At 40.8% G+C, this 17,184-nt stretch overlaps 1 protein-coding gene across 1 annotated transcript in view; it reads left to right on the top strand.

Moving 5' to 3' along the window:
• TMEM232 (transmembrane protein 232) overlaps positions 1–17,184 on the top strand; it is a 138,877-nt gene that overhangs the window by 46,276 nt on the left and 75,417 nt on the right. Inside the window, exon 11 of the mRNA XM_075272250.1 lies at positions 15,362–15,537. Within this exon, the coding sequence (XP_075128351.1) occupies positions 15,362–15,537 (176 nt within the window). The remainder of the gene's footprint in view (positions 1–15,361; positions 15,538–17,184) is intronic.

Genomic DNA, 17,184 nt, shown 5'->3' with positions numbered 1-17,184 from the left:
AATATAAGTAATTCAAAATTCTGCAGAGTTTTAAAGATTTTCTCTAGTGGTGACAGTCTGTTATCTTGATCGGTTGCCACTGGATACGACCACTAATGCAGAAACTTTCTAAGGTCAGAAAATCAGCCCTGATGTCCTTATTATGGCCGGGATATCTTCTGATACATGTAGTGTCCCTGCCTGATAACCCAGCTACAATAAGGACATCATGGCTGGGTTCCTGACAAGTCCCAGGTGCACAACCAGGCAGATGTCTGATTACTGTGCTATGACTATAACGAGCAGCACCTGTGTACTCTTCACATGAGCATGGACCGTAAATCACATGAGCATGGACCGTAAATCACATGAGCATGGTCGGACTTTTATCCACTGGAGGTAAGCAGAATGAATGACAGCAAGCAGAGATTGAGAAAACTGTGAGGAATTGAAACAGAGAGTATATTGGAAAATTGTACAACTTTTTATTGCAAACAATAACATTGGTCTCTCAATATAGGTCTGAAAGTGGCCAACCCCCTTTAAATTATATCACCTTATACCTTCAATTGCCTTTAACCCCTTAAGGACGCAGGGTACTTTGGGCTTTAAGGCTCAGACCCTGTTTTTCAAATATGACATCTTTTACTTTATGTGAGGACAGCTTCATATTGCATTTACCTATCCAGGTGATTCCAAGATTTGTTTTTTGTGACACCTTCTACTTTATGTTGGTGGTAAATTTTGGTCATTATACTTTGTGTTTGTTTGTTAAAAAAAGGACAATGTACTGAAAATTTCATAAAATTATCAATTTTGAAAGTTTCTGATATTCTTGTAAAAAAACAGACAGATCACACAAAAGTCTCCTAATTAACATTTCCCATATGTCTACTTTATATTGGCATTGTTTCTTCAATGTCCTTTTACTTTTCTAGGAAGTTAGAAGGCTTATAACTTTAGTAGCAAATTTTCAAAAAAATTTCAAGATTGTGTTTTCTAGGGACCTATTTAGTTGTGAAGTGACTTTGAGGGGCCTATATAATAGAAAACACCAATAAATGACCCCATTTTAGAAAGTATAGCCTTCAAACTATTCAAAATTGTATATAGGAATTTTGTTAACCCTTTAGGTGTTCCACAGGAATTAATGCAAAATGGAGGTGAAATTTCCAAAAGCCACTTTTTTATGCACATTTTCCATTTCAAACTAGATTTTCCAGTAACAAAGACAGGGTTAATAGCAAAACATACCATAATATTTATTACTCTGATTCTGAAGTTTGTAGAAATATCCCATATGTGGCCCTTCTATGTAAGTTGACTCAAAAACAGCCCTCAGAAATGAAAAAGCACCTTTGAGGATTTTGGTGCAGCAATTTCATTAGGATAGTTTTTAGACAGCATGTTGCATTTGCAGAGCCCTAGAGGTACCACAACAGTGGAAAACCCCCAAAAGTGACCCCATTTTGGAAACTAGACCCCTTAAGAAATTCATCTAGGGGTGATATGACCATTTTGAACGGCCAGAATTTTCACTGAATTTCTTTGAATTTGGCCATGATAATTTCTACAGTTATATGCACTTTTTCATATTTTCTTTCCCTTTTACCATGGAATAAAGTAGCCCATTTTGTTACCCAATTTCTCTCGAACACAGAAATGCCTCATTTGTGGTCAAAAACCGCTGTTTGGGCACAGAGGAGGGCTCAGAAGCAAAGGAGTGTTATTTCTCTTTTGGAGCTCTGATTTCACACAAATGATTTATAGACACCATGTTGCATTTGCAGAGCCCTAGAGGTACCACAACAGTGGAAAACCCCCAAAAGTGACCCCATTTTGGAAATTAGACCCCTTAAGGAATTCATCTAGGGGTCATATGACCATTTTGAATGGCCCGAATTTTCACTGAACTTCTTTGAATTTGGCCATCAGTTTAAAAAAATGATAATTTCTACAGTTATATGCACTTTTTCATATTTTCTTTCCCTTTTACCAGGGAATAACATAGCCCATCTTGTTACCCAATTTCTCCCGAACACAGAAATGCCCCATTTGTGGTCAAAAACCGCTGTTTGAGCACAGAGGAGGGCTCAGAAGCAAAGGAGTGTTATTTCTCTTTTGGAGCTCTGATTTCACACAAATGATTTATAGGTGCCATGGTGCATTTGCAGAGCCCTAGAGGTACCATAACAGTGGAAAACCCCCCAAAGTGACCCCATTTTGGAAACTAGACCCCTTAGGGAATTCATCTAGGGGTATAGTGAGCATATTGACCCCACAGGCTTTTCCAAATGATACTGCATAGCAGACGGTGCAGAGTGAGAATTGCAATTTTAAAACCATATATGCAATTTCAGTGCCCTATATATAGTGCCCAGCACATGCCACAGGAGACATTGACCCCATAAAATGTAACGTAGGTTCTGCTGGATATGGCAATACCCTACATGTGGCAGTTGTATAATGCCTGATGACACAGCAGGGCTCATAATGGGAAAGGACCCTGGATTTGGTAGCAGAAAGATATATCAGCTAAGGCATTTACATAAGGCCCCTGAGGTACCAGTACAGTTCAGACCCCCAAGAAGTGACTCCATTTTAAAAGCGTAACCCCTTTAGGTACTCATCTAGGGGTATAGTGAGCATATTGACCCCACAGGCTTTTCCAAATGATACTGCATAACAGGTGGTGCAGAGTGAGAATTGCAATTTTCAAACCATATATGCCATTTCAGTGCCCGATATATTGTGCCCAGCACATGCCGCAGGAGACATTGACCCCATAAAATGTAACGTAGGTTCTGCTGGATATGGCAATACCCTATATGTGGCAGTTGTATAATGTCTGACGACACGGCAGGGCTCAGAATGGAAGGGCCACTATTTAGACTACTGGAGCATGGACGTATTTTCAAAAGGTATTGTGCAGCAACTGGTGCACAGTGAGAATTGTAATTTTCGAATCATAAATGCCATTTCAGTGCCTGATATATTATGCCCAGCTTTTATTACCATAGATTTTCCTGGAAATGGCAATCCCCCATGGCTGCTATGTGATACCTGGGCACACAAGGGAAAGAGAAGGGAAAGAGGCAGCATGCGGCAAGGGGATAAGCTGTGTGGAGTGCATCAGGGTAAAATTAAATATCAAGGGATGAGGGGCCACACGGTGGCTCAGTGGTTAGCACTGCAGCCTTGCAGCGCTGGAGTCCTGGTGTTCAAATCCCACCAAGGGCATAAAACCATCTGCAAGGAGTTTGTATGTTCTCCACGTGTTTGCATGGATTTCCATCCCATATTCCAAAAAAGACAATGATAGGGAAAAATGTACATTGTGAGCTCTATGTGGGGCTCACAATCTACATAAAAAAAAAAAAAAAAATATATCAAGGGATGTATGATAAATGCGAAAACATTCTTTCATACAGAGCCCTGGTTTTTCAGGACACGTATCACACTGGTATATAGTGTCCTTCCTTATCCCCCTCTTTGCACAGACTCGGCACCTCTTTTGATTCTTTCCCTTCTTGGAAGTTTGAGGAACTTCTCCTGGAAAGTGTTGTCCTGGAACTATGCATGGGGCCTCGCTTCCAGATGTACTGGGTACCGTCCCTTCCTGGTCTCTAAACAGGATGTTCTTGATAACCACCTCTTGAAAATCCAGGAAAGTTCCCCTCTGGCCTGCACATCGAAATAGCACGTACGCATTGTACATTGCCATCTGTACAATGTGCACAGCCAGTTTTTTATACCACACCCTTGATTTGCGCATGGCGCTGTAGGGCTTCAGGACTTGATCTGACAAGTCTACCCCTCCCATGTACCTATTGTAGTCCAGGATGCAATCTGGTTTGGGAGTCTCTGTACTGGTACCTCGTTCTGGTACATGGGTGCTGGTGTGGCCATGTATTGTTGTCAATACAAGGACTTCTCTCTTGTCCTTGTACTTGACATACAATACATTGCTGGTACATTGAGCCCTGCTCTCACCCCTTCTGAGCGTTTGCCCAAGCAGGGTCTTAGGGAGGCCTCTCTGATTTTTTCGGACGGTGCCGCATACTGCAGTATTTCTGGAGGCGAGGCTATTGAAGAGTGCCACGCTGGTATAAAAATTATCCAGGTAGAGGTGGTAACCCTGGTCCAGCAGTGGGTGTAGCAAATCCCACACAATTTTGGCACTAACTCTCAGGAAGGAGGGGCATTCTGGAGGATCAATTTTGGTGTCCTTCCCTTGGTATATCCTAAATCTGTAGGTATACCCTGATGCACTCTCGCACAGCTTATACATCTTCACGCCATACCTTGCCCTCTTGCTTGGCAGATATTGGCGGAATTTAAGCCTCCCTTTAAAATGTACCAGCGATTCATCGATAGAAATATACTTCTCTGGGGTGTATGCTTGGACAAACCGGGCACTGACATGGTCTACTATGGGTCTCAATTTATATAAGCGATCAAAACTGGGGTCATCACGGGGTGGGCACTGTTCATTGTCTGCATAGCGCAGGAATCGAAGTATAGCCTCATAGCGCATCCTGGACATTCTAGTGCGATATAATGGGGTGTAGTATAATATGTCCGTGCTCCAGTAGTCTCTAAGGGATGGCTTTTTTACAAGCCCCATGTTTAACAAGAGTCCCCAGAATATGTACATTTCATTTACTGTTACAGGGGTCCACCTGTGGGGTTGCGAAAGAAATGCACCAGGGTTTTTGGTTTTGTACTGTTCGGCGAACAAATTCGTCTGCACCACCATGAGCTCTATGAGGTCCTCAGAGAAAAAAAAATTAAAGAAATCAAATTCTCTGAGCCTGCCGTGTCAAATTTAATCCCTGGGGTGCCTGTGTACTTGGGGATCTGGGGAACATAGTTCTCAGGAACCGAAGTCCAAATGGGGCAACTTTCCTCTGGGCTTTGTATGGTGCTGTCACTCCTTTCTGGGGTCTCAAGTGCAGTGGGTCTAGAGTGTCTTCTTGGGGGTCCCTCATCATCATCCTCATCATGACTTGATGAGGATGATGATAAATAAAAGAGTGTGGCACCATCAGAAGATTCGCTTTCAGAGGCGAGAAATTGATACGCCTCTTCAGCAGTAAAGGAACGCTGGGACATTTTTGTACGTAATGTGTGTTCACAGTTTATTATATTTGTGTGTTCACAGTATACAGTATATTGGTGTGTTCACAGTAAACTGTATATACAGTAAAAACTGTATAAAGAAAAAAAATAATATACCCCAAAAAATCAGGTATATAAATGAAGTTTGGACTTCCCTACACTACACTAAGGATTCCCTAAACTACACTACACTACACTACACCTAATTTTATTTATTCCCTGATGCTAAACCTAACTAACCTAACTAAATTTTTTGCAAATTCCCTGACACTGACTATAATAATAATAATAAAAAAAAAAAGACAGACAGACAAGACGCAGGGGGTAGACAGACGGTAAACGCACCTAACTAACACTGAACTAATCCCTATTACTAAAACTAAGGTGACGGGTTCCTAACACTAATCTATTATTATTATTATTATTATTATTATTATTATTATTATTATTATTATTATTATATAAAAAAAACAACCCACAAAAACCCACAAAAAAACAAGGACAAACAGACAAAGATGGGACACAGGTAAGGAGGTGGACGGATGGGGAAATTCAGGTGGTGCAATAAGGAGGTGGGCAGAGGGGGTAATTCAGGTGGTGCAATAAGGAGATGGGCAGAGGGGGAAATTCAGATGGAACACAGTGGGCACAAACACACAGGAACAGAGTTTTGAATATATCTCAAAATAGCACAGCACAGCAACCACTAGCAACCTCTCTCAACGACTGACTAAACCCAACAGAGAAGATGGAGGAGGGTGCAAGATGTAGTAGCAGTTCTGTGACATCACTGATCACTCCTATTGGTCAGTAGTCAGTGACTAACCAATAGTGGCGATCAGGAGGCAGGACTACTACTACAGTAGCCAATCACAGCATGGGCGCCAATGCACATCTGGATAGATGCAAGCAGCAGCATATCGCTCACATATGCAATGACGTTGATTCACAGCAGGATAAACATGCATTTGCGTTTGCATATTGGCGATCGCTGCCATTGCAGACATTGTTCAGATGTCTGCAATGTCTGCAATAGCGGCGATCGCCAATATGTTCACGATCCTAACAGGCGACCGCCGCCACTTTTCTCTGGCGCCTCATGCCTCATGCTGGCGTCTCATACCGGGGTTTGGTGCATCATACTGGGGCCTCATCTTGCATGCTGTGATGACTGCTGTCCCTTACAGCAGCTATCACAGCAGGAATTTTATTTATTTGCAGCGACAAGACTCACATGGCAGGGGTCGCACTTCCGTGGTCGCTGCCATTACCCACGTGACTAATGGCGGCGATCGCCGAAGTGGGACCACTGCTATTTGTCACCTGGCAGTTAGCTGAGATGGTCTGCTGTCTCAGACAGCAGACCATCCCAGCTTGTATGCATAATGAAACAAAATAGCAGCGATCCAACTTCGGCGATCGCCGCCATTAGTATTCTATCAGTCAGTGACTAATAGCGGTGATCGATAATGTGAGACCTCCACCATTTGTCTTTTTTTACTTGCCTGTGATGGTCTGCTGTAGGGAACAGCAGCCATCACAACTTTTTTCGGTGAAACGGAGGCAGGAGGGTGAGGGGAAGCTGGTCAGTAATATTACTGACCTGAGCATTAACGTAGTACATGCGAGGATGTACTATTACTGACCAGAGCGTTAAGGGGTTAAAGGGTTGTCCTACAAAGTAAAGTAAAAAGTTCTACATACCACCTGACCACAGCTAGGTTGGGAGAGACAGATGATGCTTGGTCTATTCACTTTAATAGGAGCAACGGAGATTGACGAATTACATGCACATACCTATCTGTTTTGAACACCAGTGGGTTCTAATAGTATCATATAATTTCAAAAAATTTGTGAAGAGAATATTTTTTTTAATAGCAGTACTTTACAATGTTACTATAAAATGCATGATGAGTTTCTTTACTGCTATTTGTACAGATGGCACAACTTCTTAAATTATATCACCTTATACCTATAATTGCCTTTAAAGGGGCTGTCCTTGTAAAATATACAATATTTGGTGAAATCTGTAATCATGTGTTGAGAGGCCTTAAGAGAGAGGACTCAGCTTTTAATATAAAAAAAATGTTGATTTATTAACGTCTTCAAGGATGACTTGTTACAGAAACTGGGAAAACTTCCAGAATAACAGAAAAGAAGCTCATAGTTAGGTTTCTTCAATCTGGATATCTTGTAGTGTTCCAGCTTGGTTCATGCTGATCGTTTGGTTGATGGGCTCTGGGATGGTCACGACATCTTGTCCAGGATGACAGAGAAGAGATAGCAGGCAGACCAGCATAGATCCCTCAAGGATCCCCCCCCCCATGGATGACGACTCAGACATGTGTGTCTGTCACTCATTTATGTTCATGAGAGAGCGTGTTGCCCTCCATCTTGTTGCTTTATAAGGACAACTCTAAAATGATGTACCCTAACCGCACCCAGTAGAAGAGTGAAGTCAGCAGACTAGAATGTTAACCCTATAATGAATATTGTAATATCATAATATTTAACAGTCCTGCTGCAACGTCTCTGCCTGCTCTGGTCTCTGAGCCACCCACCGATCGCACGCTGTGGCGCAAGAGGTGTATCCAGTTTGATTCTTTGCGTAGTGTTTATCATTGAGCAGTGTTCAAACTGTACAATCTCTGTAATTAAATTTCCACATTATTATTATTAATTTATTTATATAGCACCATTAATTCCATGGTGCTTTACATTTGGGGGTTACGTACAATGCACAAAATATACAGATAGATATAATACTAAAAGTGACCGACTGGCACAGTGGGGTAGAGGGCCCTGTCCACGAGGGCTTACAATCTATGAGGGAAGGGGGTTAGAGACAGAAGGAGAGGGGGAGACAGTTCAGATGGCAGTGTGGTGATAGTGTTATTGGAGGTTGTATGCCTTCCTGAATAGGTCAGTCTTCAGGGCCTTCTTGAATCCTGTGATTGTGGGGGTCAGTCTTATGTGTCGTGGTAAGGAGTTCCAGAGTATGGGGGATGCACGGGAGAAATCTTGGAGACGGTTGTGTGAGGAGTGGATGAGAGCAGAGCGGAGTAAGAGGTCGTTGGAGGATCTGAGGTTACGTGTGGGCAGGTAGCGGGAGATTAGGTCAGAGATATATGCAGGGGACAGGTTGTGGATGGCTTTGTATGTTAGTGTTAGTAGCTTGAATTCAATTCGCTGGGCTATAGGTAGCCAGTGGAGGGACTGGCAGAGGGGAGCAGCCGATGAAGATCGAGGGGTGAGGTGGATTAAGTGAGCAGCGCAGTTTAAGGTGGAATGGAGGGGCACGAGGGTGATAGCTGGGAGTCCATGGAGAAAGGTGTTGCAGTAGTCTAGGCAGGAGATTATGAGATTATGACCATACTCCATCTCCTGCACCTTGTTTCCTTCTGTTCATCAAATGGTTAATTCTATACTTGCCTGTATGATTGACAGCCTGTCTTCCCAAGCCTAGGGCGGGTCTTTGGCTTCCTATATACAGGCCATCAGCCCACATAGACTTGCTGGCTATTGACTTTGTCCCTGCTAAGCTCCTCTTCTGTTACTATTATATTACTGACCTCAGACCTCTGGCTTTCCCTATTGACTATTCTTTTGGATTTTGATTCTGTACTGTGTTGCTCGACTATTACTGGACCCTTAGCTAGCTGTAAGGGTTAAAATAGTCTGATGATTCTTGTTCTTGAAAAATAGTAGAAAATAAATGCTTGCCGTGTTCATAGTGCTGACCTTACAGGTTTGGGCGGCCAGCCAGTCTAGGGCATAGTGATATCAAAGCTGGGAAAAGAAGCAGCTGTACTCTGTTATCAGTTGCTGTTGTGTCTGCATGTTGTAAAACTAGGCCCGGAAGCGGATCTTCCTGTAAGGGCATGTACCCTGTGACTGCAGTACAATCATACTTCCTATAAGTATTTGCTTGGCGCTGTATTAAATTGAAACATTCGCTTGAGATACACTGGTGTCTGAGTGTCTGTTTCCCGAGCGCTTGAACTTATAGATTATTGATTTGGCCTACGGCAACATATCCAAAGGAGTTTCACCCGAGACGAGCTGACCTCCCTTTTGTGTTGTTTGTCTTGTCTGCGGTCTGTGTTGGCACATATACAGGAAGGGCCCATTGCCCCCTATTGTCTAGGATAGGATCGGCAAGCAGAAAGGGACAGTGGTGGGAATTCAGCTTAGGGCTCACTGTCTCTTGTGCCCCTCCCCCCAGGGTTCACCAGCAGCTACTTGCTCCTTTTGCAATACCCTTACACCTGCAAAGTAAAGTGAAAAGGACCTTTCTTGCGCTTCACACTCAAGCTGACCATCACCTATTCTGGGTGAGACCGGTAATGTTTGGCGCTCCCATTCACTTGTAATATATCTGTAAGGAAACCTTTTATAAACAATATTTTACATAGTTGCTCTAAAATGCTTTTTGAGTTTCTCATTTGTATTGATGATGAAGCCCCTTTAAGGCACTGAATACAGATTAAAATGTGTGCGAAAATTGTGGATATACCTTTATATTGTTTTCCAGCTATTTCCATTTTAAGACAATATACAAAACATCAACAGAACCAGAACTATTTGCAAAAAACAAATAATGATCATAACACCAAAGCAATTAAGTAGAACAAATAAGCGGGATATTGATACAATAAATCTTATACTTATATTGAAATATTAAAATAAAATGTATTGTTTTATTATGAGATGAACAGGATAAATTAAATTCCATATATCATTCCATACTTTGTAGAAATAGAATCAATCTGTGTAGTGTGATTTAGAGCATGCTTGTATCTTAGCAATATTTTAGATCCAAATTCTTTACTTAAAAATGGTTACAGAATGAAGCCATTAATCTATAGTCTATTGCCCCATAATTCACAAATACTGTGTCTTCTATAGTCAAGAATCTGCAAAACAGTAAAGCAGTAAAGGATTAAGCAAAACATGGAAGATTAGAGGAATCAAAAAAAAAAAAAGAGAAAAAACATACAGCAGCTTCAGGGAAGATTCCATTTTACGTCGATACTTCACATAAATGGCCCACCATGAAATAACAACAACAAATATATGTAATGAATAAATTATTTCTCACAGTGGAGTGGGTCATGTTGGGTCAGTCGGGGCACAGTGATTCATCTCGCAAACAGAGGGAGTTCTTAGCTGGAGTCCTCGATCTATCCCATCCATATATTGTACATTAAACAGAATATACCACCACTAAAATGACTTTTAAACCACTTACAGTGGCCTGCAAAAGTTTGTGAACAATTAAGCACGTTGAAGATAAAATGATCTTTAGAAGGCATAACATTAAAGATGACACATTTCCAATGTACTATTTGGAAAAAAAAAACATATTTTAGATTTTCAAGGTAACAAAAAAATGAAAATGGCCCAATGCAAAAGTTTGGGCATCCTGCATGGTTAGTACCTAGTAGAACCCCCTTTAGCAAATATGACAGCTTGTAAATGCTGTTTGCAGTCAGACAAGAGTCTTCCAGTTCTGTGAGATTCTTGGGTCGTCTTGCATGCACCATGCTTTTGAGGTCTAGCCACAGATTTTCAATAATGTTCAGATCAGGGGACTGTCAGGGCCATGGTAGGACCTTCTACCTTTTTTAGATGATTTAGACTAAGGCCTCAAGGGGACGGAAAGGCTGCACTAAAGCGCTGTGGGAACAACTGTGGCGGGAACGTATCGCGCTTCTTCCTGCAGCGCTTTGAACAAAAAGTTCATGGAGTTTTCCTCTGCAGACTCTGTTACCATTACATCTACGTGAAAGTCGCTGGCGTTTCTGTAGGTATAATTGACATCCTGCGATTTCCAAAACTCCACCGGCTTTGGAAATCGTAGTGTGTTCGCACTGCGGATTTTAACGCAAAATGGGCATGGGATTCGCATGAATCCCATCCACTTTGCTGTTACTTTATAATGCTGCGATTTTTCTTGCAGCGTTGCTGCTGCGGGCGAATCTAGGTGTTTCCGGCCCGTGGGGCCCCAGCCTTATGGTGGATTTTGACCTGTGTGTTGGATCATTCTCCATTTGTAAAAGCCATCCTCTTTTCAATTTCAGCTTTTGTACAGATGGTGTTATGTTTGCTTCAAGAATTTGCTAAAATTTCATTGAATCCATTCTTCCCTCTATCCATGAAATGTTTCCCATGTGCAACACAACCCTAAAGCATGATTAATTCACCCCCATGCTTAATGGTTGGAGAAATGTTCTTTTTCTGAAATTCTGTCCCTTTTTTTTCTCCAAACATTCCTTTGATCATTGTGGCCAAAGGGTTCTATTTTAGCCTCATTGGCACACAGGTTTTGATTCTAAAATGCATCCGGTTTGCTTAGGTGAGGACGCAGGAGAGGTTTTCTTCTGATGACTCTTCCATGTAGGCCGTATTTCTGCCGGTATTGTTGAACAATAGAACAATGTATCACAATTCCAGAGTCTGCTAAATCTTCCTGAAGGTCTTTTGTAGTCAAATGGGAGTTCTGACTTGCTACTATGGCAATCTTACAAGCAATTTTTCCTGGTCTTCCAGACCTTATCTTGACCTCCCCTGTTCCTGTAACTATCCATTCCTTTACATTTCAAACTGAGGAAAGGACAACCTGAAAACACTTTGCTATCTTTTTATAGCCTTCTCCTGCTTTGTGGGCTAACACCATTTTAATTTTCAGAGTGCTAGGTAGCTGTTTAGAAGAACCCATGGCTTCTGTGGTCATGCCCTGGGTGCACTAAACAGCTAATTTGCATAAGCAGCATCCTCAACCCCTAGCTTCATTTGATCAACATAAAATATTGTGTTGATTTCAAGTGTGACCTATGATGCCGTCAAAGAATTGCACATCACATTCAGTCAAGGACCAAGTTAAGTCTTGCATGCATATGCCTATTTTTAATTTCGACAGATCAAAAAGTTTTGCATGTAGGATTTATTGTTCATGATTTTATGCAGAACCTGACACAGAGGTGAATATAGCTATAGACAGCCCAATAGTAGTTGTATATATTCTGAGTGACTAAAGTGAGCCCTTCCCGATGGATAGGGTTTCACAAAAAAGGCACCAGGCTAAATACAACTTAAAAAGCAAAAAACTTTATTGAAACACACCAAGTAGCTTAAACACGACGCTTGTCAGAGTGTTTTGGGTATTGTACCCCTTTCTCAAGTGATATTTATGAGAAACAACTGCAGGATCTTCTGCTGGGCTCCCGTGTAACTCCCTCCTGTCTTCTGAATAGAGAAGAAAAAAAGCAGAGAAGAAAAACAATCGCTGTGCAGAACCTGTGATCTTTCGGTTGTTTCTTGTACGTATCACTTGAGAAAGGGGTGCGATTCCCCGAATCGCTCTGACAAGCGTCATGTGTTAAGCTACTTGGTGTGTTTCAATAAAGTTTTTTGCTTTTTAAGTTGCATTTAGCGCGAAGCCTTTTTGTGAAACCCTTGGGTCCCACTTTGGTTACTCAGGACGTATTTGTGTGCACTTATTCCCTAGTGGGAAGTGTAGGCTGCTGCTGCTTCAAAATATCTGACCATCACCACAAGAGTATCCCCCCCACCCAGGGTGTGACCTGCAACCAGAACCTTCCAGCAGCTCGGTGTTTTCCCCTTTTTATTTGGTTATCAGTAGAAGTTGCAGTCACTAATAATAGCTGCTCCGTAAGGAAATGGCTAAAAATCAAACCACACTGGAGAAATATACAGTAAAGTACACAAAGCATTACTGTAGGACATTATATTGTACTGCTTGCTGCAAACCTGCTGTATTACTTTTTTAATTTATTTGTTTAGCTTTTCAATATATTAAAATGTACCCACGTAAATTCCTTTGTATGAATATTTTGAGCATTAATGTTGGAGCCACAGTATGCACTTCCCATAGAATACTATGCATACTTGTATTTTTAATGTATAAATAATGGAGGATCTTTGTTATTAAAATATTCCTTTCTATATGAGCAAATATTCTGCTTTCATAGCCTCCAGCATCCTGACCATGCACAATATGATCTGTGATATTGGATTTCAACTGAGAAACCATATTTAGGCAAGGTAATAGATACTGGGAAAATGATCATTTTTGGATTCAGTTCATATCTTACAATTTAATATTTATTGCTTTTCACATATGTTGTATGATATATAAATTATATGGAGGTGCTGAAATTATTTAGTCAGACATTTATACAGTAGGATGTACATGAAGTACGTTTTTCCAAAATAAAACAAATCTATATGTGAAAGAGTGTTCAAATATGCAATAGTATATGCATTCTGGTGTCATTCTGACATTGTGATGAGCTTGGTACCAGACCAGAAGGATCAGACATGTCTTGTATACTATTATACTATATTAATGAACCATATCAATGCAGATTTTATAAGTTTAGATCTTACACACATTTACATAATTTGTAAAATTTATCAGATTTTCATTTCTTATGGTTTTCACTGTTCCTTATATTCTTTAAAGAAGACCTGTCATGTCCTTGGGCACATGCAGTTTTATATACTGCTAGAAAGCCGACAGTGCGCTGAAATCAGCTTTCCCGTTATGTGCCACGATGGAAGAGCTATCAGTGCCATTACCAAGAGCTCTTCACTGTCAGAATGACGTTTCTGACAGTCCCGCTGGGAACGCCCCTCCCCTCCTGACAGTACTGTGTGTAGCGCTGATACTGTGAGGGGACATACCTTACTGCCATGACGATGAGCGGTGAGGAATGCCCTCCAAGTACTAGTCTATGTACGGGTAATGTCGGGGGGAACATTCCTCACTGCTCAGCGTCATCACGCTTCACATAGTACTGTCAAGACGGGCATTCCCTGTTAGACTATCAGGAACACCCTTCTGACAGTGAAGAGCTACCGGTACTGGCACCAGTAGCTCTTCCACTGGGGAACATAACGGGAAATCCAACAGTGCACTGAATTCAGCGCACTATCTGCTTTCTAGTGGTATATAGAACTGCATGTGCCCGAGGACATGAAAGATCCTCTTTAAGTTAGCAAATTTATTTAGGTTTTGGCATATCTTGTTTAACATTGGAAAATATTTAATACAGGGGCAAAGGAAAAACAGGAAACAAAATACCCTGACGCGGCAAAGAAATAAGATAAGATAAGATAATCCTTTAATAGTCCCACATTAAGGCACTATTAGACAGAAAACACAACAGATGCTGTGATGTGGCTACTCATCGTAAGCACTTTTCACAGAAAGTTCACCGAGATTTCCTCTGCGGACTTTCTGCCTCAATTATACCTACAGGGAAGCCACCAGCATTTCCATAGGTATAATTGATATGCTGCGATTGGCAAAACCAGTACACGTATAGAAATTGTATCGTGTCTGCTTCGCATATTTTATCACAGTGCAGGGATGGAATTCGTTAGAATCCCATCCACTACACAGGGACTGTAAAATGCTGCTTTTTTTGGTTGCAGATTTTTTTTTTGGGAGCCAAAGCCAGGAATGGATGGATCTGAAGGGAGAAATATAATAGCTTTCAATATATTTCCCATTACTTCTATAGCCACTCCTGGGTTTGGCTACAAAAAAAAAAAAAATCACAAAAATCTGCAACAAGTAAAGCAGTGCTTCTGAAGCGTGGTGCTTAGCAATACAGCTAAATGGACAGTTATTCCAATGGGAAACTGTAAGGGCTTCCCACACTGCAATATTAAGAATTTTAAGAATATTATATAAAGTGAGGTAGGGAATAATAGGTAGAAGTAGAAAATAATATTACAAAATGAACAGAGGTAAGAAGGAACATTTTAGTACTGTATACTTTAAGTATATCCTGCACAGCCTCTTCACCTATAGCAATCTGCACTACATTACTAAAGTTGGCCATACATATTGCTCATCTGAAACAAACTGCGGTTGGATGGTAATATGGCCAACTGTCGACCATGAACCTTCCAACAAACTGTTATGACCCCAGACACAAGTTGTTCAATGCTAATGAAGTGCTAATACTAGTACGGTGGATGTTGGGAAGGGGTTAAAGAAGAGTTCTACAGTTGGATAAAGGCCCCATGTGTTTTTTCCAGTTTATGCTGTGTTTGCTCAGTGTTTTTTCTTCCCTGTTAAGTATAAGGATAAAGTTTGCAATTACCCTTTCTTTGGGGAAAGATGTTTGAATGTGGTGTTCTATACTGTGGTTACTTTCTTTTATGGTGTACTAAAAATTTTTAATTAACACTGATTTTTTTATTTATTTATTTTTTTCTTGATCAGGCCAGTTAAAGTGGAATATTCATTACTGCACAGTTTACAACCTGGTTAAAATATACCATGAGCTGCAGTGGGACGACAGCAGAGATGGCCTAAAAATTGCAATATATAAAGCACTGGACAAATGGAAAAGTGGACAAACTGATGCTCGAATTCTGGATGCTGAGAAGGTAGCAGAGGTTTGTATAGAATAGGAAGACACTACTTGCAGTATATGTGCTGTATGAAATGGAGTAATGTATTGCTGTATTGTGTTTGCTGGCCTTTACATCAATAGATTAATTACTCTAAGGGAGCGTTCACATGGAGTTTACGCTCCGCTCATTCTGAACGTAAATTCGTTCAGAGTGAACAGAGTAAAAACAGATCCCATTGACTTCTATGGGTTTCGGCATACGCGCGCTACCCATTGAAATCAATGGGAGGCTTTTTTACCTATTTACCCTGCCTGATAACACAGCCACAATAAGGAAATCATGATTGAATTTCTAACAAATGCCAGACCATAGAAAGTTCCTGCATTCTTGGTCATATCAAGTCAACAGACTGTCACCACTAAGATAGTTTGAGAAAATCTTTAAAACTCTGCAAAATTTTGAATTACTTATTTTCAAAAATGTTTAACCTATAATTTTCTAAAGACTTAACTAAGTTTGTGTGAAACTCCCATAGGCTAAGGCCCCATGTAGCGAGTCACAGCCAAAAGGCAATGTGGAAAAGTCATATGCCAGCTTTCCGTAGGAATAATTGACATGCAGTAATTTGCAAAAACATTTTGACATTGCAGCATTTCCGCTGCAAATTTTTTTTTTTAGCAATGCGTGGTCTTGGGTTAGTCAGAATCCCATTCACTTTGCAGGAACTGAAAAATGCTGCTTTTTTGCCGCAGTGTTTCCACCATTTCTGCAATGTGGGGCCCCAGCCTTAAGGATAGACACATCTAATTGAAAACTCATTATATCGTTTAAATAACTCTTTAAAGGGGGAAAATCATTGGGAAAAGTCATTTTTAACTAAGCACATACATGCATAGCCTTTAGAAAGGCTATTCCGCACCTAACTTTGTATGTAAATTACCTCAGTGGTTTCTGAATGAGCCCATTTTTATTCATATGCTAATTAGCTTCCAGCCAGCACAGGAAGTTCCCAGCAGCACTCCCCTCTGCTAGGCTCTCCTATCTGTGTGTGCAACATAAAGCAGGAAGTCATCATTATCATCAGCAGCCTGTGCTGTATACACCCATAGGAAACAATAGCAAAGAGGGTGCACGATGAGACTTCTGGGGTGCACAGAGAGGCTAATTAGCATGTGAATAAAAGCAGGCACATTCAAAAACCACTGAGGCGATGTACATAGAAAAGGTAGGTGTGGAATAGCCTTTCTAAAGGCTATGCAAGGATATGATTAGTTAAAAATGACTTTTCCCAATGATAGAGCCCCTTTAATGTCAGAATTACGTATGTGTATCTATATGTGGACTATTTCTGGGTTTGTTACATTCATACAATACCTTATGCTGTATGGGAAATGGCTTTGACATAAGTGGCAAAATAGAAAAATCCTATCCTGCTGGGTTGAAAATGATCCTAATGCTTCAGACAGGTAAAAATACATTTGTAACGGGAGAAAGAGGCATGACAGTTTTCTACGCAATAAAAGTTTATGGAAAATAGTGTATGATACAGAAAATGATCCACAATAATTTGAGCTAGACTCCTTTGTTTAATCAATTTAACAGCATATGTTGGCAAAACTCAGTACTTCCACTGAACATTACCACCCTCAGCCATCTGGTGCTGGATCTAAATAATTTATATGTAGCATT

This window comes from Leptodactylus fuscus, chromosome 1, assembly GCF_031893055.1.
Source record: "Leptodactylus fuscus isolate aLepFus1 chromosome 1, aLepFus1.hap2, whole genome shotgun sequence".
In the NCBI taxonomy this organism is placed as follows: Eukaryota; Metazoa; Chordata; class Amphibia; order Anura; family Leptodactylidae; genus Leptodactylus; species Leptodactylus fuscus.
This window is presented reverse-complemented; position numbering and strand designations above follow the sequence as displayed.